At 41.7% G+C, this 22927-nt stretch overlaps 2 protein-coding genes across 4 annotated transcripts in view; one reads left to right on the top strand and one right to left on the bottom strand.

The window, feature by feature from the left end:
• The window catches only part of MYH15 (myosin heavy chain 15), a 44131-nt gene extending 30256 nt beyond the window's left edge, over positions 1 to 13875 (top strand). The window contains exons 31-43 of the mRNA XM_015877821.1: positions 731 to 849; positions 1319 to 1515; positions 2481 to 2830; positions 3558 to 3682; positions 5891 to 6006; positions 6998 to 7190; positions 7864 to 8067; positions 8964 to 9089; positions 10409 to 10579; positions 11097 to 11201; positions 12142 to 12237; positions 12701 to 12838; positions 13738 to 13875. Of these exons, the coding sequence (XP_015733307.1) occupies positions 731 to 849; positions 1319 to 1515; positions 2481 to 2830; positions 3558 to 3682; positions 5891 to 6006; positions 6998 to 7190; positions 7864 to 8067; positions 8964 to 9089; positions 10409 to 10579; positions 11097 to 11201; positions 12142 to 12237; positions 12701 to 12838; positions 13738 to 13755 (1958 nt within the window). The 3' untranslated portion in view covers positions 13756 to 13875. The remainder of the gene's footprint in view (positions 1 to 730; positions 850 to 1318; positions 1516 to 2480; positions 2831 to 3557; positions 3683 to 5890; positions 6007 to 6997; positions 7191 to 7863; positions 8068 to 8963; positions 9090 to 10408; positions 10580 to 11096; positions 11202 to 12141; positions 12238 to 12700; positions 12839 to 13737) is intronic.
• HHLA2 (HERV-H LTR-associating 2) lies at positions 268 to 22776 on the bottom strand. Of its 3 annotated transcripts, XM_032447982.1 has the most exons (9): positions 22611 to 22776; positions 22309 to 22346; positions 20723 to 20819; positions 19907 to 20227; positions 19219 to 19479; positions 17855 to 18145; positions 15928 to 16022; positions 15665 to 15666; positions 268 to 415 (listed from the first exon to the last, which is right to left on the bottom strand). In XM_032447982.1, exons 3-9 carry the CDS (start codon positions 20784 to 20786, stop codon positions 268 to 270), a joined length of 1182 nt encoding a protein of 393 aa, XP_032303873.1. In that variant the 5' UTR covers positions 20787 to 20819; positions 22309 to 22346; positions 22611 to 22776. The 3 variants fall into 3 exon arrangements, with proteins under 3 accessions (XP_032303873.1, XP_015733332.1, XP_015733343.1); XM_015877846.2 differs by lacking the exons at positions 268 to 415; positions 15665 to 15666 and adding an exon at positions 13885 to 14718 and having other exon boundaries at positions 22611 to 22774; XM_015877857.2 differs by lacking the exons at positions 268 to 415; positions 15665 to 15666; positions 15928 to 16022 and adding an exon at positions 16038 to 16956 and having other exon boundaries at positions 22611 to 22775.
• Between the last annotated feature and the right edge of the window lie 151 nt (positions 22777 to 22927).

Here is a 22927-nt window from a genome sequence, read left to right as displayed (position 1 = left end):
GTACCACTTTTACAAACAGCACATCCACTGCAAAGCTAGAGGGAAGATGAGGGAGTTGCCATACTTCTGTTGTGTGTGTGAATACACCTTCCTCAGCATGGCCTCAGGCACTGCACTCCAGAGGATGCTCACATCCAACCAAAAAATTCATGCTACATTTTTTTGCCACAGAACTCTTATCTCTGCATCCCCACCAGATACCACTGTTCTGCTAAATTAACTTCATGTTCATTTTTAAAGACATTTCATTTCCCATCTATTTTCATGTTAGTTCTCTGGAGTCTTGAAGGGCTGCAGTTTCTGCCCAGTAGCGATGCCCTTGTGATGAGTAAAGTTTTCCTTGTGTATCCCTCTGTTTTGTATGCTGGCAGTTGTGAGGTTATTAGAGTACTTTGGAGCCCTCCAGAAAGAAATCCTTAAAGACAAGTGGAGAAAACAAAAGCAGCTAGCAGTTTCATGTAAAAGTAAGCATCAGTCTAACCTGATTCATGAAATTGGCTGAAGTTCCTGAATCAAAGTAGTGACAGTACAAATATGAGTAATCAGGAAAAAAAAGGAAAGAAAATCATGCTGGTTAAGTGTCTTGATAGGTACAAGTTTGGAAGATACTTCACAAAAGGTCAGCCGTAATCATGTTTGATCTTCCCTTCGGTAGAACTGTTTAAGTTGGACTTTGATTTTTGGCTCTGGCTGCAAGAGTGTCACTTCCTCTTCTTAAATCTTGTGACAGGGGAATTTCTAAGACAGCTTGAAGAAAAGGAGTCACTGATAAGTCAGCTATCCCGAGGAAAAACATCATTTACACAGCAGATTGAAGAACTTAGGAGACAGCTAGAAGAGGAAACCAAGGTAAGGCTTTGATTGTTCCATTCATTGAAATGGAATAGGAAAAACTACTCATATTCATTTGTATCCTGGTTAAAAACTGAAATGAGATATAGGAGTGAAAATACTACCTGCTAACTGAAGAGATATAAATTTTTGCCCTGAGAGAAGCAAGTCAAGAGAGAAGAGTTTGGAAAAATAAGCAGTGTTTGTAATTGCTAAATAAAGCTGACCTAATAGTATATGCAAAATCTCAGATCTTGCATCTTATAAATTTGGATGTTTCTCCAAAGGTATGAGAATACCTTCTGTTTTGGTAGTTTGCCCAGCATGTTACCTGCTGGGATGACTTTTTACCTGACTTGACCAGGACTGACAAGGGCAGAAGCAAAAAGAAACAAAGACTTGACCCTTGGTTTGAATTTCTAGGGCATGTTTGTTTGGGTTACGCTGTAGGTAACCCTGTAATATTGTGACCTTTCTATCCCTACAGTCCAAAAATGCCCTGGCTCATGCCCTGCAAGCAGCCAGGCATGATTGTGATCTCTTGCGAGAACAGTATGAGGAGGAGCAAGAAGCCAAGGCAGAGCTGCAGCGGGCTCTCTCCAAGGGAAATGCAGAAGTGGCACAGTGGAGAACAAAGTATGAGACTGATGCCATTCAGAGGACTGAGGAGCTGGAAGATGCCAAGTAAGTGACTTACATGGGCTTCATTTGGCTCTCAGCTGAGAATAAGAGAAGGCCCCAGGGAGACCTCATTGTGGCCTTCCAATACTTGGAGGGAACATATGAACAGGAGGGGGAACAGATGTTTACAAAGGTGGATAGTGATAGGACAAGGGGGAATGGTTTTAAACTGAGACAGGGGAGGTTTAGGTTAGAGATTAGGAGGAAGTTTTTCATACAGTGGGTGGTGATGCACTGGAACATGTTGCCCAAGGAGGCTGTGGATGCCCCATCCCTGGAGGCATTCAAGGCCAGGCTGGATGTGGCTCTGGGCAGCCTGGTCTGGTGGCTGGTGACCCTGCACATAGCGGGGGAGTTGAAACTAGATGGTGGTCCTTTTTAACCCAGGCCATTCTATGATTCTATGACTCTGTGATCTACCTCTGAGCATCTCCAGTCTGCAGGATCTTCCCTTGCTTCCAGTACATTTTCTCTATCAAGGATTTTTACTGTGATCTTTTTGGAGCTCTTCCTTTCTTTCCATTATGCCTTCTTGCTGAGACTACCATGCCCTGGCTTTCACCATCTAAATAGCCTATGACCAAAAGCCCAAGGCACGATCAACTTCCTAATCAGCAGCTATGTCTTTTAAATGGAAATTTCAGTACATGGCACTTTCATTTGACTAGGTTCTATCAAAATTCACAGCCAGCCCATAGTAGTCACAGTTAGAAATCATGGCAGGCTTGTTTGTGAGAAGTCAAAAGTTCAGTTTTGAACATTCACACACATGCACAGAATTGTCTGCCACTTGTAGCATTCACAATTTTGGTTATTTTTTTGTCTCCGATAGTCCCTTCTCTCTAGAGGCTTGATTTTTATTTTCCCTTTGGAAACTGAATTATTGAGATATTGCCTTGGTGTCAGCTTTTCTGGACAGACAGCAGTCATTGCCCTCAGTCATTTTGCTGTCTCTTCCCATCTGGCAGGAAAAAGCTTGCTGCTCGCCTGCAAGAAGCCGAGGAAGCAATTGAAGCTGCCAATGCCAAGTGCTCTTCTCTGGAAAAGACAAAGCACAGGCTGCAGAATGAGCTGGAAGATATGATGATTGATCTGGAAAAGGCCAACTCAGCAGCTGCCTCCCTGGACAAGAAGCAGCGTGGTTTCGACAAGATCATCAGTGACTGGAAGCAGAAGTATGAAGAGTCACAGGCTGAGCTGGAAGCTTCCCAGAAGGAGGCCCGCAGCCTCAGCACGGAGCTCTTCAAGCTGAAGAATGCCTATGAAGAGACATTGGACCATCTGGAGACTCTGAAACGGGAAAACAAGAACCTCCAAGGTAGGCTTCATTCAGGATTCTATGGCTGGTGCCAGAGACACAGCACTGAGAACAGCGGTAGGGAAAGGCATTTCTCTCATCCTTAGAACTTTCAGGTGTGCCTGGAGACACTGATGCTGGAAATGAAAGTTTAAGCACTGAAAATGGTTTTGCCAGAGGACTGACTAGATCTGTGTAATCTAGCGTAGCTAACAGTTTGAAACAAGAATAATTGTAGCAAGGGAGAAGACACTTAAGTGTCAGTGTAGCCTTTTTACTAGCAGTACAATCTTTGCTTGTTACACTAATGGAACAATTCACATCACTGAAAGCATGTTATAATCATAACCACTGCCTTTTCCTCCTCGCTGGCAGGGGAAGAAAGCTCACTGCTTGCAGGGGTGTCAGCCTCAGAGAACGAACAAGAAAGGTGGCAAAGATGCAACAGATGAGGCCTACATAGCTCTCGAAGTAGGGCACCGTGTGGCTAGCCTGCAGATCACAGATACAAACTAAACTGCTTCAAAAAGTGCTTATGAGAAAATCTGTGCCCTCAAGTTCATCAGGCCAAAGAAGTTGCTGTACAAGTAGGATGTACACAACCTGTCTTGCATACAGATGAGCACTTGAGGTGGCAGTCTGAGGCATGGATAGTATATTCTCATTCCATGAATTGCTTTGTGTGGAATACTCAAATTGACACTAAATCCCCCTAAACTTTTTTTTTTTTTTCATTTGTTTGTTTCAGAGGAAATTTCTGATCTGACCAATCAGATCAGTGAAGGAAACAAGAACCTCCATGAGATAGAAAAGGTCAAGAAACAGGTTGAACAAGAAAAGTCAGAGGTTCAGCTGGCTCTGGAAGAAGCAGAGGTAAGGAGAGAGAACTCAAAGGATTGAGAAGTTATTTCTTTATCACAAATTTCCCTCCTTTCTGATCCTCTCAGCTACACTGCAGATGTGGTAATAGCAAGTAGAACTGCCCTCCAACCAGCTCCCCTGAGCTTGCTTAGCCAGCCTTGGGTTTCAAGAGAGCCTGGTGACTTTTGGAGATCTCAGCTGAGATCACCAAATGGAAGCTGCTTCAAAGGAGGTGTCTCGTAGGGGTTGGCATTGTTTTCTTCTTTTCTTTTTTCTTTTCTTTTTATTTTCATGTCAGGAAGCATAAAGATCCTCTGTTCACCTTCTGAAAAACCAACAGACAGCATTCCATTTCAGGAAATCCAGGAACTGTTGTTTTACAGTATTTTATCAGATATTTCTAGTGCCTAGTTTTCATCAGCATGTTCACCATTTCCTATCATAGGGCGTAAGAAAACAAACCTCCAGATGACATCAAATCCTACAAGGCTTTAAATATTGCTTTAGATGCTGCACTTCGCTTTAAAAAAATGAAGTGGTCCCAAGCTTGGAAACAAGATAAAAACAGGCCATCCAGAAAATCTTTTACTCCCATAGGAGTTTGGTAAAGACACTTAACAACGCTGTGTTTCTTTTTATAGGAACAGACATGCATGTATCCAATAGGGATGGCCCATCACAGTTTACAGAAACAAACCAACAACGCAGAACAGACTGACTGGAGATTCTGATTTATTTCCAGGGTTTTTCTGGGAGCTTGGTGCATTGCAGAGATAGGAAGGGGGTGTAGGTGTTGCTGGCTAGAAACAACACAGCAAGGGATTGTAGGGGAGGGCTGTGTTTCATTTGAATTGTTCTCTTCATAGCATCTACTGAAGTGAGCATCATGCAGCAACAGGGATCCGTTAATGCCTTAAATGCTGTGCAACTTCTTTTGTCTATTACAGGATGCTTTACAGTTTGCAGGGATTTCACGGCCAAACAAACAGGTCTCACAATCAGAGCAGGGGAAATGGCATGTCTGTCTCCCCCAGCTCTGAGTCGTGAAGGGTGATTACATGCTCTGTCACTGAGCTTCTCTCACATGAAAGAATACATCGGTTCTGAGGGATCCAAGGGGCATGCTTTACTTTCATGAACAGTGTGAAATGGTTTCCTGAAATCTCTGGAACTGGCAGCTAACTAAAGTAAAGCAACGATGTATCTTAATTGTGATAGAAATGACTTAGTGCAGACTTTCTCCCTCCCTTGTGATTTGGGATTCTGGCCATCATCATTGGTGCTTCTGTGTGCTGTTTCCAGTAACATGGGGTGGCTGCTTGGCATGAAGTGGCATGAAAAGTGACCTGTAGCTGCTGCACAGTGGCCAGAAATAAGCAAGGATTTTGAGCAGCTTTGCTTTCAGGAACCCCACTCTATTTCCACCATCTCCTGAGGGAAACACAGCAAAGCCAGAGCACTTTGACCCTTCAGAGAGCACTTTCAAACTATGTGGTGTTCAGTTCCACTTGCCTTCTCTGGCAGCAGTGAGTCAAAGTGGCCATGAACTTGGTTTGTGCATTATCTGAGAGTCAAAGGCCTGGTGCTTAACTACTGGTTGCCACCAGCACAGTTCTTGACCTCCATAAGTGAGAGAGAACATCAGAACAAGGACAAATCTCCCTTGTTCTGTGATGTTTCCTTCATGTTAACTGATGCCTGCTCTGTGTTTCCTTTAAGTCATACTCCATAACGAGATTGCACATGTGGGAGGTTTTCAATACCCCCTCATTTGGAGAGATCTTGATGAGCTGTAAGTGGACCCCTTCAAGCTCCCAACAACAATCTGGCTTCAGTTTCTCCCTCTCCCTTAGAAGCCCATGCATTTCCTGAGAGTGTTGGCACTGCAGTGCAATGGAATACCTATGTTGGTATCAAAACTGTGTAGGCAAGGCCTAAAGCACCTGGTACTTTGGTGAGCCATGGGCTGACGGAGAATTTGTACTGAGGAGCTTTCTGCTCCATTTTCCAGCTGCCAGGTTTCATCAAAGGTGAATACAAGCATTGCTTTGCCAAATAAGCAGCAAGGGATAAGTATCCCTTGCTTAGAGATAGAAGCAGTGGAGGAATGTTGCTACTGGGAACAGTGAGAAAAGCATGAAGGGATCATCTTTCTGCTTCAGTTAGTGATTTGAAAAGAAAGGGAAAGCAACTGCAAGCTCATGGTGCTTTCTGTTCCAGGGAGCTTTGGAGCATGAAGAAAGCAAGACCCTTCGTTTTCAGCTTGAGCTTTCTCAGCTTAAAGCTGACTTTGAAAGGAAGCTGGCAGAAAAGGATGAAGAAATGGAAAATATAAGGTACTGTGCAGAGAGCTTTTATCAATGTTTCTTCTGCTAAAAGCATCGGAAATATTCCCAAGACCCAAGCCAGCCAAACAAACCACAGCTACTTATGCCACCAAAAGCAGATGCTGGTGGTACCAGTAACTAAGGCAGCTCTAGTTATTGCCCTCTGCCAGAGGGTAGTTCTACCACAAGATCTTTTCTTAGTTCAGATATTCCTATCAGTCCGGCCTCTGCCAGTGTACATGTAAACCCACCAGACACATCGCAAAGCAGCTGCGGGAAAACCAGATGGCACAGTCATGGGAAGACCATGAGCTGCTAAGCCTGTACATTCACAGCAGGAAACAAGCAGATCCAGCCTGCTTTCTCCTCCCGATCTCCTAGAATGAGCCCCAACCCAGGAGAACCACAAATCAGCAGAACTGTTGCAGTGCTGCTCAGGCTGATGTTACCTGAAGGCAATATTTAATTCTGCATCTAGTTCATTTGTACAGTCATGGCTACAATGTTTGCAGGAGGACACAAGGAGTTTGCAGTTATTCATGCACAATCTGGGTAAGCAGTGAGATTTGAAGAGGTACACGAAGCGTGGATATAAAAGGAGAGGAGCTTGCAGATAAAAAGAGGCGAGCAGCAGGAAAAGGGAAAAATAGTCAGATGACAGAAGGATGAAATCTTTTCCCCTCTTTACCCTAGCACAAACCATAGTCTGAAGAGTTAAACTGATTACAAAGACTGCTGAAGTATTGCCAAAGAAAACATAGGAGAAGGATAGGTGCTTACAGATCGGGAGTTGGCTGAGGGTGTAAAACATAGTAGACAAGTACGCAGCAACAAGGTGCTAGAAACCTATGCTATGTATATAATTCAGAAATGTACTGCTGCTTCTAGATGAGACACCTCTTGAAGGTTAAGTATGGTTTCGTGTAGCTCTGCGTCCCTTCCCAGAAAGTAAAACAATTCCCTTCACCCTTAATTTCCCATCTACTTTATCCAAAATTAGGAGGAACCAACAACGCACCATAGAGTCTCTGCAGTCCACCCTTGATTCTGAAGCCAGGAGCAGAAATGAGGCCATCCGGCTGAAGAAGAAGATGGAAGGAGACCTTAACGAGATGGAAATCCAGCTCAGCCATGCTAACAGACATGCTGCAGAAGCAACTAAGTCAGCACGTGGCCTGCAGACACAAATCAAGGTACTTTGATAGCTGGTTTTCATACCAAAACAGTAATGGTGATGAAGATCAAGAGAGAAGCTACTCTCAAGGACATGTAGTAAAGCCCTTATGATCACATCTGATAAGAGAATACTGAGCAGTAGATTTCTTCCAAGATTTGCACACAAGGTGGGTGAGATCCAGGCATGAAATCCTGCTGGCTACAGCCTCCTGCAGGGTCAGAGAGCTACAGCATGAGGTGCTGAGAAAATGTGATCTCCTTGAGAGCCTGTAAATCCTTTAAAACCGGAGAGCTAATCAGTTGGCTGGAGTACAGGGAGTGTGTGTGTACGTTCAGCTTTGTCACCTGCCTCAATATTGGTTTTTTTTTTTTTTTGTTTTAAAAAGTTTTGCTAAGAGATCTCTCATGTCACTGCCTGACTCTTGTCCCTCCTGTGCCCATGCTGCTGGTTCTGCCTGGGGTAGAAGTGCCAGCTCTGACAGACCTCAGCTCAGGTTTTTCCCTGCTTGCACCACATACCATAAAAGCTCTTGACATAACAGTCTAGAGGACTGTTTTTATTTCTCCAATAAAGAAACACTGCACCTTTGGAGGTGGGCCCCAGGTGATCTCTGCAGTCAATGGGTACTTTTATAAGCACAGGGGCTCAAAATTGAGTTGACCTGGTAAAACCTGGCTGCTTTGTTCTAGGAGCTCCAGGTGCAGCTGGATGACTTGGGACACGTGAATGAAGACTTGAAGGAGCAGCTGGCAGTCTCTGACAGGAGGAACAACCTTCTCCAGTCAGAGCTGGATGAGCTGAGGGCTTTGTTGGATCAGACTGAACGGGCGAGGAAGCTGGCTGAGCATGAGCTGCTGGAAGCCACCGAACGCGTGAACCTGCTGCATACTCAGGTTGGCTTTTTCTAGATTAAACTGAGCTTCATGTTTTAAGCACTGACACTGTTCATCCATGGGCATCACAAGACAGATGCTCCCCGCATGCCTTCTGCTTAGAAAATGAAGGAGAGAAAATAAGCCACTCTGCAGATGTGCCTCCTCCTTCCTGCCAGGGCAGCTGGAACTGATGGCTCAAGCAACTGCTTTAAGCGGTTCCCAGAAAATAGGGATGGGTGATTACAAGAGCAAGTTATAGTTCTTTTCCTCTCTAGGTGCTATAAAACCACCACTTTCCTGCTTTCAATTGGCTGTGGCTGGGTTAGAGAGGCAGACATGGTGTTATTGCTGCTGTTACTCAGCAGAGAAGACTGCAGAGCCTGGGTGCAGGCCTCCTTTGCAGAGCAGCACAATGTGCTCAGCTACACCACAGGGAGTGGTCTGTTAAGAGAGGCCTTTGGACTTTAAGAGTCATGTAGGGACACCTCCTGACTCAGCAGCATTTTTGCTGCAATATCCAACCTTCTCTTCACCAAATTTGCAATACTCAGAAGGGAGAATGAGCTTTTTCTGCTTTGATGACACAGGGTTTTTTTTCTAACCACCTCATTAACTAACAGACTATGGATCATTAGTTCTCCGAGCTGGGCTGTCTTATCCATTCTTCTAATTCAGTCTCTAGCTTATTATTTTATCTGAATCAACATCTGAATGTTTACAGCTCTGTGGGTACTCTTAACAGTTCCTAGGTCTGAAGCTAGCCGGGTAGAAAAGCCCTTTCCACACTGCTGGGTCTCCCCAGATACTGCAAAAATATTTAAGCCTTGGTGTGCTATTGTATTTAGAGTAGATAGGTTTCCAATAATCACTTTTCTTCCTTTTCTGCTTCTCCTTTGTGGAAAATGCAATGAAAGAATACAAGCCTGATCAATCAGAAGAAGAAGCTGGAGGGGGACATCTCCCAGATGCAGAATGAAGTGGAAGAATCAATCCAGGAGTGCCGGAATGCAGAGGAAAAAGCCAAGAAAGCCATCACAGATGTGAGTAGCCTGGTTCCTTGCTCATATTGTTTCTGCTCCACAGTGTCCAAGAAGGACAGCTCAGCACATCTTAGGTATGTTACAAACCTGGTATATCCCAAATGCTCCACAATAATCTGGAGGCAGCTAATAAAACTACAATGTTAAACAGGCTGGAGGCAAAAAGAGAGGAAAGAATTCTGCTTCATTTAATTTGTTTTGTTTTTTCAAGAATGCAGATTCCGCTGATCCTCGCAGCCGCAAGTCACATCACCCTTTGGTTGAGTAAAGTGCATATTTCTGTAGGGTAAACCAGTTCAGACTGATCTAGAGCTAACTGGTTGACTGGCCCACATTGAATCTGATACAAGAAACAAAATTAATGAGTCCAAAATGATTTACCCCGTAACTAGGTGTCCATTAGGAAAACATGAAGACAAAGATCCAAGAAGACAGAGTGCATTCTTCCAATCAGGAGGAGGACATCATTTGGATGTCCTTCCATCATTAGAGTATACTTTAATTTCCCACAGACCCAGAGAAATGCAGAGTTGGGCTGACATATCACATCATGGAGTGCATGAATGAAGCTATTCTTATACCACGGCCTTCGCTTCTCAGGAGGCAGAGCTATTACTGCCTGCCAGAGAGACGACACTGATTGTCCTTGATTCAACTCCAGCTTGGACTGCAGCAATTGCTGGCTTCCAATGGCTGCTCAGTGATGGATACAAAATCTGTAAATGGCTCTTGGTAGCAGGGAAACATGTCAAATCAGAAAAGAGCTAATAGGCGTGCTTGTTACCAGCCTTGCAGAACGGCCAGGGACGATGACACAAGATGCTGAAACTGAGCTTCCTATTGCAGCACGTTACAGAAACTGCTGTGCTGTTACAGCTGCTCAGGAAGCGCTCATCTATGGCTGTTCAGGGAAATTTGCCTTCCAGTTGTTTTAATCTACTACCTACCAGGACCCCCTAACTCCACTACTAGACTTCTTTAATAAGCTCTAGTTGAAATGTCTGTAGTGAGTTGTACAGATCACAGATATTGTAGATCTACACACACAGCAAGGATTCCAAATCCAAACAAATAACAAGTAAAGCAAGCAAACAACAATAACAACAAAACCCACCTCAATTCACAGCATTTAGAATAGAGAGGGGGAAAAAATGTATTCTCTCTGCCCGGGGGATACATGCAGACACAAACTATTCTTTGGAGCTCAGGGTGTAGTGAATGATCCAAGTAATGGATGATTCAAGATCTTCCATCAAGTTTTTACTGAGGTGTAATTCAATAGCATAATAAAGGTGCTGTAAAGTTTGACTGTTTTTCAGGCAGCAATGATGGCTGAGGAGCTTAAAAAGGAGCAAGACACTAGCGCTCACTTGGAGAGAATGAAGAAGAACATGGAGCAAACCATTAAAGATCTGCAGAAACGACTGGATGAAGCAGAACAAATAGCCCTGAAAGGTGGCAAGAAACAGATCCAGAAACTGGAATCCAGGGTAAGTTTGCAATCAAACTACAGTTCACTCTCCCCTGTCTTACAGAACTGGGACTGAGTAGGTGGCCTAGGGCTGCCTGGTAAGTTCGTAGTGACCGACAACAGATGCTGTGAATGCTTTCCTGTTTCACAGAACTCAGGTGAACAGTTCTTGGACACGCGTTTCCCTTTTATCATCCAGTTACAATGAACTGTTGTAGCACAGCAGTTGGCCGACTTCTTGATTAAAAAAATAATGACATATTTTAAAAAGGAATGGCACAACATCTAAAACTGGGAAAGGACTCTGCTTGCTTCCCTTAAACATTTTTTTTCCTCTTGACAAAGGTTCTGAGTAGGACCTTTGACTGCTAGTTCAGCTGAAATACAGTTAAGGAAAATAGAATGGGAAGAATGATCCATTTTTGAAATTCGGTTATATTAAGATGCTGAGAAAACAAGCAATTCTTGAGCTGTGAAGTACATCAGCTGCTGCTTTGTAAGTGTAACTAAGGGCAAGAGGTTTTTCTTTTTTGCAGGTTCGTGAGCTGGAGAATGAACTTGAGAATGAACTCCGCCGCAACTCAGATGCCCAAAAGGGAGCCCGCAAGTTTGAAAGGCGCATAAAGGAGCTGACTTACCAGGTGACCATGGACTGCATAGCCACTGGGTCCCAGTGAAGAATAAAGGAAGGCATTACCCAATGCTTTCTGATTGCAAGAAGCTTTATGGATGGGAATAATATCTTTGTAGGGCTACTATTGTCTTGCCTGACTCATTCTAATTACAGTTAGGAAGGATGCTATTGCTGGGATTTGGATGGTTTTAGCATGGTTTAGATGATGATTTGCACTGCAATGGAAGAAAGCTCAGCTGTCTCTTAGAGATGCTGCTAAAGAGAGGATTCTGATGCATCACCATGTGTAGGGCTGCCCAGTCCCAGAGCTCTGACACTTACCACAGGCTTACAAACAGCTGCTCATGCTGCTTGCCTTTCAAAAAAAAAAAGGACTTCAGTACAGAGCACTGCTTCCATTGCTTTTGACAGTGTTCTTAAGATCCTATTCATTGATCTGTTTAGTCTATTATTTAATGTCACACATGTTGTTTGACTTCTGTATGCAGAGCCTGAAAGCTGCTAAGAAGGCACAGGCAGATAGAATTAACTGGCCTGCCTGTTTATGGCCTGCAAAAGCTTAAACTTGGCTCATTTTACCAGAAATGCCTTCAAAACAGATTTAACCATCAAATTACATACAATTACATAGACCTGTTTCACTCAACAATGACACACTCTATAAGAACAAGTGCTTCTCACCCCCAAGCAAGGAATCCTCTGTGCATGTATAGGTATATATAAGTATATAAATACAGACACTACTCTCTTTTAGTCCCCAGCCTCCAAGATCTCACACATCATCTTCAATCAGCCTACAGAATCTATGCGCAGGTTGACCACAATATGACTTGCTCATACTTCAGATGACATGTTTGCAAAATAATATACAAGCCAATATACTGCACTGTGGGAGATGCTTTTGACCTTTTTACACTATTAACCCAATTACTGGTGTTTTGGTGCAGTCAGAAGAAGATAAGAAGAATCTGGCCCGAATGCAGGATCTGATAGATAAGCTACAACTAAAAGTGAAGAGCTACAAACACCAAGCAGAGGAAGCTGTAAGTGACTACTTTACTTTGGCCTTTTTTTCCTAGCTGTGTTTATATGAAGGCTGGATTTATAAATACATTTATGTATAAAATATATAGCATTTGTACTGATTACTTTAAATTATTCCACTTTAGCTCAAGATTGGGGAATAATTTGCAGGATGCAAAGAGAAGGGAAGAACAGGAAAGACTTTTTTTCCTAGTACTCCCTCAGGAGGTTTGTTGAGAGCCTTCCAGTACACTTAAAATGAAGAGTGCTGCTGAAAACATCAAATCCTTTCTTTGTGGAGAAAAAAAATCCCTAACCACTAAAAAAAAAAACAAAAAAACCCACCAACCCTTGGCCCTTTAAAAGTCAAGTGGGTTCCATAGGGCTATTACTTAGTCATGCTGAGCCCCTTTTGTTACATTTGATATGGAAAGCTTTATTTCTTAGGTACTGGAGGAAATCAGCTCTGTTTTCTCTCACTAGGAAGCACAAGCCAATCTGTACCTTTCCAAGTACAGAAAACAGCAACATGATCTGGATGATGCTGAAGAAAGGGCAGAAATAGCTGAATCTCAAGTTAACAAGCTGAGGAGCAAGTCAAGAGATATTGGCATGAAAAAGGTACAGTTTTACTCTATGGGGCAAACATGACCGGTCAATACACCATAGCCGAGAAAAATGGTAGTATAGTAAGACTGATGAAAATGAAAGGTGTTACAAAAATCAAACCATGCCTGACTGTACCTGCCTGATAGCAACCAAGGAAAGGAAGGGTAGTGTTGCTACTTGTAGCAGTGATAGAAGACGAGCAGGGTCACTGCTTTTATTTGCTTCATTTGCAAAGGTAACAAACTCCCATACTTAACATCATATAAATGTAATGGAGGTGAAGTAAGAAAAAATAAATTTTTCCATATTATTTATCTGTTCTTATCCCTTTCCATACCACTACTTCCTTCATTCTTCTGTATCCACAATTCTGTGGAAATACTCCAATTTCTGCTTTTACACTGGACTGGTAGAGTCATCTTTAGCTGAAATAAATTACTGTAGTTTCACTGTCTACAGCAGGGCTACATTAATACTAGATGAACATCTCGTCTTCTACACATCTGCACACTTTCTTTAGGGAGAGGATGCCATAGGGAAGCCTTCATTAGTGTTATTAGATTAGCATTAAAAATAACTTTCTAATACTGCTAACCCCTATTCCTGGAAGTATGTATGATTCAGAGCAAACAACATTGTATTGCAACAAAATCATCTGCTTTTAAAGGATACAAATGCTAGCATTAGGACAAGACACCTGTATTCTTCACTAAGTAGGACAGAAAAGGTTGGCTAGATTCAATACAGTATGTGTATTTAGTTCTAGTGTGTTTCAGCTATAAGCTGCTAAAGCAAAGAAGCACAAGCATTAGTGAATGGAAGTTTCTGTCATTTACTTGTGAACTTACCATAAATCCCCTGCACAGTGTTTTGTTTTTCAACAGCTTTCTACTTTCGCAATTGTATTTCAGGTTCATGAAGAGGAGTAAGCGCAGTCCTGGCTCACAGACACAAGATAATTGATACCATCAAGCATAACCAAAAGCAGATGTACAAAAACAAAACTAAAACAAGCACTTACAAAAATAAATATCAAGCGAAAACCAAAACACAACGTATAGTGTATTGCATTCATCTTTATATATTTTCATTTTGTTAAGCCCCAGGGATCAATACTGGATTACATACTGCCAATAGCCCACTTCATTATTTAGGAACAAATCCCAGTTGTCAGATCTCTTGTGAAATCAAACAGGAGGGCAAATCCAGTCATGTTTCCCAGTCTCAGAGGACAGCATTTAAAGCCAGAATATCAGGCTTCTAGCTGCCCTGTTTGCTGGTCAGAGGCTGTAGCAGTTATTTTACCACAGCAGAAGCTAAACTCCAGATCAACGATCAGTTTAGAAGCTTCTCCTACAATTGGCGAAAGGATGTTTGCTCTCTCGCCGCAGGACAGGCATCAGAAATGCTGTGGAGGGACTTGTCACATAAAGACTGCCTGTGGTTCAGAAATAGTGTTCTTTTAGATCTCTTCCTCTTTAAAATTGGTGTTAAAACATTCAGTAAAGTGCAAAACAGTACATAAGTCCTCTCTTCCCCTTACAGATTAAAAAAAACCAAAACAAACAAACAAAAACAACAACAACAAAAAAAAAAACCACCAACCCTCAAAATTTGATTTTCCTTGAAATGTTCCCATTGTCCTTTTAATACACCCAAATTTCACGTACAAACGTCAGTTGACTTGCATATGATTTCTTCTGTCAGTTTACTTGCTTGTTCCTGCTGCTCACGTAATTCGCCTTCCATTGTGCTCCTAGTGCTGCTCAATGGGAAAAAATTCCTATGTTCTCCAAGCTTATTTTCAGCAACAAGCACAGGAGCCTCCATTTGCAGTGAAAGGGTTTCCTTTATTATGGCGAGGATACTCATAGCACTCCTTCTTTGTGTTTCTGGTTAAAACAAAAACTTCCGTGAGAACTACTTACACATCAAATTAATCCTCTGTTGCAAACAGAACAAGACATTCTTGTGACAGAAGTCAGTATTTTCCATTTTAAGACTAGGCTGAGCAAAATAAACATCTTCACAACAACACAGAAACATTCCCGTTTCTTCCCTCTACCTTAATCAATGTCACCAGTGCTGTGTTAACCTCTCAAATTGTTCTGTGTCCTCTGATTATGAGATAAAGGTCTCAACGAGTCCCAAGATGAAAGAGTACTGCTTAAGCTCTTCATATGAAACAGTTTCATTTCAAATATACGCTACCATCTCCAAAGCATATCAGCATTACTAAAACTGGCTGGCATCCAACAAGAATCTCTACATGAGAGCAAAACAAAGTAAAAATGACAGAAATTAAATCATTTTGTAAGGGCATTTAGCAACAGGATGAGGGGAAATGGCTCTGGACTGGAAGAGGGTGGACTTGGACAGGATGTTGGGATGAAGTCTTTGCTGTGAGCATGGTGACACACTGGAGCGAGTTGCCTGGGGAGGTTGTGGATGCCTCCTCCCCTGAGGTGTTTAGGGCTGGATGTAGCTAATTGTTTGAGTTGGAATGGACACTTACAGGTGACCTAGTTCAACCCCTCTGCAATGAACAGGGAAGCAATGAACACATAGCAGCTAGATCAAGTTGCTCTGAGCCCCACCCAGTCGGATTCTGAACGTCTCCAAAGCTTTGGTACATTCAGAGACATAACCCACCTCTGAGCAACCTGTTCCACTGCCTCACCCACCTTATCAGTAAAAAAGCAAACAAACAAACAAAAAACTCTTCTTCCTTATATTCAATCAAAATCTCCTCTCTTTTAGTATGAAACCATTTCCCCTCGTCCTATCACAACAGCCTCTGCTGAAGTTATCAGAAAGTATTTGTAAAGGACAATCTACTTCTTCATCTTTTCACAGAGAATGGGAGAGCAGTCTGGTTAACGGAAGGGCATATTTCAACACAATTACAACCAAAGTATTATATCCAAGAGAGCTTTCAGGACATAGAAAAGAACTGAAGACAATTTTCCTATGCAGAGATTTATCACTCTATATTTTCAGACTTTTTTCCTACTTGCCCCATTTAAATAATGAAAAACAAATTTATGCTTATATTTCAGTTTAATGCTTTCAAAAATAAATCCACTCGTGATTGTACATACCTTGCAGATACAGAATACCACTATCACCATCAGTACAATGATAACGATCACAGTCACTGTCACTATCGCAATTGTCAGGGTGTTACCTGTGTGTTCTTTAAAAGCACAAATTGCAAAATGTTAAACAAAAGCTTTTTATATGGCACATCAACACCCGCTGCTTTTCAGTAAGTATATCTAAACTATAATTTTTCTCTCATTTATAGAGAAGCCTATTAATTCAGGGAGAACATCTCAATTTCTTTATAATGTCACTGATACAATGGTCAAGTTACTTGACCCATGCAATAAGTGAAGACTATAACGTGATATTTTAATGAATATCTAGTATGAATATCTAGGAGCACATTACTTTTCCTTAACTCTGCTGATAGAAAATCCTGCATTCTCATAAGATAAAATCTGCTAACTTAATTTCCTGGAGGTTGAACCTTGACCCTTGAGGTCTCTTTCAACCCAAGCCATTCCATGACTCTAATATCAGCCTGGTAAACAGTGCTTCCAGGTACAGTGCTCAGTGTCATTAGCAGCACTGGAGATTTCCAGTGCAATGGCTCTGTGTTTTTCAGCCCAGACAACAAATCTAATCATTCCTCATACCAAATCTTTTCAACTTTCATCTAGAATGTTTTCCACCTTCACGATGCAACCATGCAATCCAGATGCATACAAAAAACATTAGATCCTCAAATGGGTGGTAACAACGGATTCCGCAGGAGACAAAAGCCCATCTAAGCAGTGAATGGCTCTATGAAGCACTGAGCATTTCCTTACTTCAGCTCCTAACACTCACATTTGGAGGACTCAGTCTTTTACATGTGGATCTATTTTAGGCTTCACTTCTTCTGCTGTGTCTTCTCCATGTTTTCAGCCCATGCTGACACAAAAATGCTCATCAGCTTGGAAAATATTTTTCCTGTTCTGCATTACGTATTTCTGGCCCAAAATTAGGAAAACATGAACAGCTTTAGTGATTTAGCCACCAAATGAGGAGATGATTGGTGTCTCTGTGGCTACTGTGAGATCCACCTGCAGAGTAGCCAGAAGAAAGGCAGCTGGAGGATAATCAAGGTCATATTTCCAGTGGAAAGGTATGTGTATATCTCTCCACTAAGGGTACAGGGAGAATAACATAATTGTGCACACACGTTAGGAGCATCAGTTATATGTGCAACACCTTGGAGGTATCCTATACTCTCAACTTCAGAAGCACAATATCAGACTAATAGGATAAGAAAAATCATTCTGGAATTTGAGTTTCGAGGAGATATGTTTGTCTGACTCAGAAGTTTTACTTAAACTAAGCATCCTCCTTCATATTTCATATAGCCAATGCCATTTAATGCATATTTTTCAGTTGTGAATTAAGCTGCCATAGGAGAAGACAAATATCTGCAGTTATTATAACTTAGTCAATTCCCTTTTATGATATGTTGCCCCAGTCAGTTGGAAGTTGACTACAGTTCATAAATTTAAAGGCATGCAGAAATACCTGTGTATTTCCAATTCTGAAAAAGGCCTACTATGTAAAATTAAACCTTTGACAATAACAACCACAAGGTTCTCCTCAACAAGGTTTCTTCTGCATTAAAAAAAAAAACAAAAAAGAACGACACCACATCTTTGGGCTTGCCTTCATCTCCTTTCTACTGCTGAGAGGCTTTACTTGCATTACAGCAAGTTTTAGGACACAATTCTGTAAGTTTCTTTATGCTCCTGACAGCACAGCCCTCCGTGCAGAGAATGAGAAGAAAAAACCCGCAGATCCTTAAACAAATACACCTTAATGTTTTCCACCTGGGATAGTAACAATGAATTGTCTCTCCCTCTAGCCATTACTTATTATAAAAAGCTATTTTACTGATTTCTGATTGATGCTTTGGTTCTGAACTCCCATCATTTGTCTCCCTCCCTTATAATAACTTACCAACTTGCAGCGTTGTCACGGAAAGTCTTGTGCTGTGAGGTGCTGAAATATTGCACACATAGTCTCCACTGTCATCCACACTAAGATCAGTAATTCTGAGTGAAAAGTTGTTTTGGATAATTTGAACTCGAGGCTGGTGATTCTGAAATGTACCATTGAAAGAGGCCAGGACTGAGATAGAGGCATTTTTGTTTCGTTTCCAGACAACAGTGAAATCTTTAGCACGTAAAGCATTATTGCTGTATTCACAAGAAATGACAGCGCTACTTCCTTCAGCTTTTGAAAGTTGGTCTGAAATAGATAATTACAAAAACCCTCTATAATTACTTCAGAAAACAGTATGAAAGTTAGAAGAAGATATTTAAAAGAGGAAAAAAAAACAACAAAAACCCACAATGGTCAAAAAGTACCTGTTTCAGTACCTTGATACCACAGTCACACACCACAGTATGTTTCTGGAAGGTTTTTGTTTCTATCTTCAGATGCTACCTCTTATCTATTAAAAAAAAACCCAAACATACACATTTCTCCCCTAATGTGCAGGACCCTGAAGGACTCATTAATAGAATGGATTTGATCCATTTTAGGTGTAGTCTGAAGTTATATAAAATTCTAGACACTGGGAGCAACTGAATTAACAGAGGTGTGGGGCTGAAACTATTGAGAGGAAAAAAACAAACCAACCACCTGTATCCAACAATGTTATCGTGTAAAGAACAGGAAAGAAATTTATTCCCAAAATGCTCCAATGAGATGGCAGACATGCAGTGAAAGTCAAACAAAGGTGTAATGAAATGCAGCATTTTCACTTGTGGATTGGAAAGACAAGGTGTAATGAAATGCAGCATTTTCACTTGTGGACTGGAAAGACAGATTAATGAAACAGACATTTATGGTGCACTTGTTATCTGCTATGGTATCATACTTGAAACCTTCCATAGTCATACACTACTGTGCCTAAATTAAAAACACCACTCTTCCTCTGAAGCAAACACAGTGGATTAGGAGCTGAGACTGTTCTGGGCGTGCTTTAGGGAGCAATCAGGGCAGCAGAGGCAGTCATGCATACATCTGACAAGGAGCTCTTACAGTGTTCTTCATCCAATTAAAAACATTTCCTAAAATCTAGTCTAGTTCTACCCTCTTCCAGTTTAAAACCATTTACCCTTGTCCTGTCACTACCTGCCATTATAACCATTATAAAAAGGCCTTCCCCAGACTGTCTACAGGTATCCTAGAGTTACTCCAAGCTGCTATAAGTTCTCCTCAGAGCCTTCTCTTCTCCAGGCTGAAGAGCCCCAGCAATGTGACAACCAATATTTACAGTAATGATGTAGGAAGAAGCTTTATCCCTTTATCCTTACCATGCATACTCCACACAGCAGTCCAGTTATCATGGGAGAGATTAATATGACAGTAGTAAGTGTCAGATGTGTTTATAACGTTCTGGTCACTTCTAACAGAAGAGAGAACTCCATTCCTGGTTTCCTCCCGACCTGTTTCTGGGATGTATGCATTGCCTCGTACCCAAGTTACATTTGGTGTCAAGTAAGTATGAAAGGCATAGCACTTCAAAATCCTTGCTGTTTCTGTCTTTTGGTATTCCAGTGCACAAACAGGGAGAACTGTAGATCAGAAAAAAACAAAACAACCAAAAAAAACAGACCTATTAATTTAAAAATCCTTTTTAAATTGAAGCAGATGGTGGTTTTAAATAACATTGTAAAGAATAAGTAAAACAAATGAAAAATTTAGTATATGTGATTTCAAAGGAAAGCACAGCCTTACTTATCGTCATTACTGTTCTAAGACACATTATGTTTTAAGAGTCAAGTGTACTAATTACTCCTTCCAAACAACTGTGCAGTAGATTCTGATGTCACACTGTGTTTTTCTAACTTGTTACGTCTTACTAGAGGAAAAGCGAACACCAGAAGGTCCAAGAGGTGCTCTGTTAGTTGGAGGATTTCAATTCCACGTGAGAATTAATGCCAGCAAATCTGTTAGAGTCAGCCAATTTCTACTGGCTGTTCTTTTTGTAGTTTTACCAACCTTGTACCCGCAGCATGACATCCACTTCTGTTTTAGCTTTCTCTGTTCCCACATAGCAATGATAAAGGCCCTCATCAGTCAAGGTCACATTACTAAGTTTCAAGGAGGCATTTCCATGAGCAATGTTCTGATGAAAAAGATGTGTTCTGTTTCTGTAATCTGGGTGCTGGCCTTCTAGCTGGTCCTTCTGCTCATAGTAGCTGAGTACATTTTTGTTCTCTTTCTTCCAGTAAATTACTTCATCGTTCCCAGGTGGAAAAGGACAAGGAAGGATGACATCCTTAGAAAACAGCCCTGTTACAGTTTGCCGTTCTCTAGAACCTAAAGCACATAAGAACAAATGACTAAGTTGCATTAAATCTAGCCCATAAGAATTTTCTGCACCTCCTTATCCCTGACTGAAAACTCTGATATTTAATGATCTACATATATGGCAACCCCGGCAGAGCAATTTGGGGGACCTTTCCCCAGCCATCTCAGCACAAAGTTCATAGCACATGGAACCATTTTCATTTCTAACTGATAACCAGTGCCTGACTTGGGGCACCAGTCAAGCAGGCACTGGTTATCAGTTAGTACTGAAAATGGTTCCATGTGTAAATGCCCCAGCCAAGTCATGTGGCAGAACTGCAGGAAAGTAATGGTCTCTGTGCTTAAAGGCCAAGGCCATCTGAGTCACAATGTTCCAGTCTTCTTCAGCATCAGGAGTGCTTTACTCCACCTTAGCCATTAACAATGTTTGAATAATTCCTCACATAAAAAATTAGTAACAGCCGTCATTCTTATTTTTCTTTAAAAAAAAGAACTTTAACCTACCCCAAAGCATAGCACAAAGAGAAAGTAAATGGAGAAGGAGATATGGTATTTTCTGTCCCTTCATATCTTCCTTGATTCATAGTAGATTCACTTCAAACTGACAACAAAAAAGGAGGGGAAAAAAAAGCAACACAAAACTGTTTCAATGCAAATAAGTCTCTCCAGCTGCATTGTTTTCTTTATACAGTTTATCAACTACCATATCTTTCTGCAATAGGTTTTGACACGTTTCTTGGCATTAATGTTACAAAGTACGCTATACATTTTATAAACATTTAGGCCTTCTTATTGCCAAGCCATCCATTTTCAGTCTGTTTTTGAAGTGTTAACGCTTGCTGCTGATCTTCAAAATTAATGAGTAGAACACAGGGGAAAAACAGCCAAGGGCCTTTTCTGAAAGGAGACAAACCAGTTTTTCCATTCCCTGAAATAGACTCCTTCAGTATTTGTTTTTCTGAAGTGGGGAGTTTGCCTGATAGTCCAAACACCGCAGGTATAAAGAATGTTCAGCTGAAGCCCTTTTGATCAAGTGAACTTCTACAAATACGCAATATGGAAGTCTGGGGTAGGAACACAGACAAGAATGAAGCTCCCCCATCAGCTTTTTAGGTTTGTTGGTCAAATGACAACAGAGAAAACTCACCTGTATAACAACACAAGAACTTTCCTGTAACTGACAGACCACGCTCTTCCTCCATCCAGGTGCATTACTTCAAAATACAGCTGAGCATGGTAAAGAAATTATCTCATGACCCATATAGTTTACAGAGAGCCTAAAGGGCTTCCCCTACTCCTCTGTCCCTCCAGAAAGGAGACCTACACACACTCTAACTTAGACAAGGCACAGGTTTGGCTGGGATTGCTGGTCAGTTCTTCTATCCTACACCAATACTGACAAAGAGTTTTGACTGGTGTGTGCAATTGTATTTATGGTGCGTGTGAATCTTACATCCCAAGGATTTTGCATGTAGCTTCTTCCGCAAAGCAAGAGTGATTTTATGTATTACCACTTTTTGTGGAGGGGGCCAGAGGGGCACCAAATTCTTAAACCTGAAGAAGAGATTATGCAAGAGTAAAACAACCTCAATATATTAATTTATTTGTACCTTTAGCTACAGTGACTAACTAGCAGCAGTTGCCAACGCAAGGAGAAAACAAGTTAGATACTGGAAAACTGTATGCATCAGGTTTTCCAGCATTTGCTTTGACCACCATATGAAACAAACAGCAAAAGGCTTTGTCACCTTGTTGGAATGTGACATTTTGTTTCCAATTTACCTGTACCCTGGCCAAAGGGTTCACCTAGCATACTTACTTCTTAGCAGCATGTGGGAGTGGTCACACATTACAACATTCCCTGTCTTGTCAGACAAAAGTTATTAGTTCTTAGGAAAAGGATTGTTTCTTTGCTTTTTAAGGTAACTTCATAGTAACTTCATAATGGCACATTCCAAGCACGTGCAGCCTTAAGAAAGCTAGAAATGCCTGAACACATCATGTTTTACTAAGGAAGAATCACACGCACAAAAAGTCCGTATCAGCAGTAAGCACAGAAAGGCTTGGAGCCAGCCATAAAGATCACCTACCATGCACGTCCAACCTTTTGGCTTGCAGGAACCTGTTCCTGTAGGGGAAAATAAGATTATTAAGACAATATATTAAATAGCATTAATGCTCACCAATAGAACATGCCTTAAATGCCAACTGCATGCCAATGTACCAAACGCAGACTCCAAACACAACTTCAGCCAGTGAGAAATACTCCCAATGGAACCTTTCTTAAGAAGCAGACCTGAAACGTCACATTTTACCTCACACATTTTGCTTCTACACCCCAGCTTTCACCCTTTCATGCCAGAGTGTTGCTCTGAGCACTATTTAGTTTTACCTCTTCAGAGTTCACGAACAGCAAAGCACCCGGAGCTCCTCTTGGAGGCAGGGAGCGAAGGTACAGCTTAACAGGCTTATATAACTTTTCTTCGGGGCTGTGCCCTTTCCCTTTCCAAAGCACTCCCATGGCTACAAGTCCTCTGCCCCACTGCGCTCTCTGGTACTGTATATCAGTACATACACTCAGAGCGAGGAGCACCAATCCCTGCGCTTTCTCTCACAGCAGCAGCCAATCCAGCTCCTGCCAACCCTGTGGGATGGGCGGAGAGTTTCCGAGCGCTGATTCGCCGTTGACCTGAGTGCGCTGAGCCGCCA

The sequence above is a fragment of the Coturnix japonica genome, chromosome 1 (assembly GCF_001577835.2).
Source record: "Coturnix japonica isolate 7356 chromosome 1, Coturnix japonica 2.1, whole genome shotgun sequence".
Lineage (NCBI taxonomy): Eukaryota > Metazoa > Chordata > Aves > Galliformes > Phasianidae > Coturnix > Coturnix japonica.
This window is presented reverse-complemented; position numbering and strand designations above follow the sequence as displayed.

Bases quoted from the DNA above. Each gene is read 5' to 3' on its own strand.
- HHLA2 (XM_032447982.1), bottom strand. From the start codon at position 20,786: ATGAAGGGACAGAAAATACCATATCTCCTTCTCCATTTACTTTCTCTT. The intron at 19,480-19,906 runs GTTGGTAAAACT...TCTGATCTACAG, and splicing joins TGTCATGCTGCGGGTACAAG to TTCTCCCTGTTTGTGCACTG. The intron at 16,023-17,854 runs GTAAGTTATTAT...GTGCTTTTAAAG, and splicing joins CGTGACAACGCTGCAAGTTG to AACACACAGGTAACACCCTG.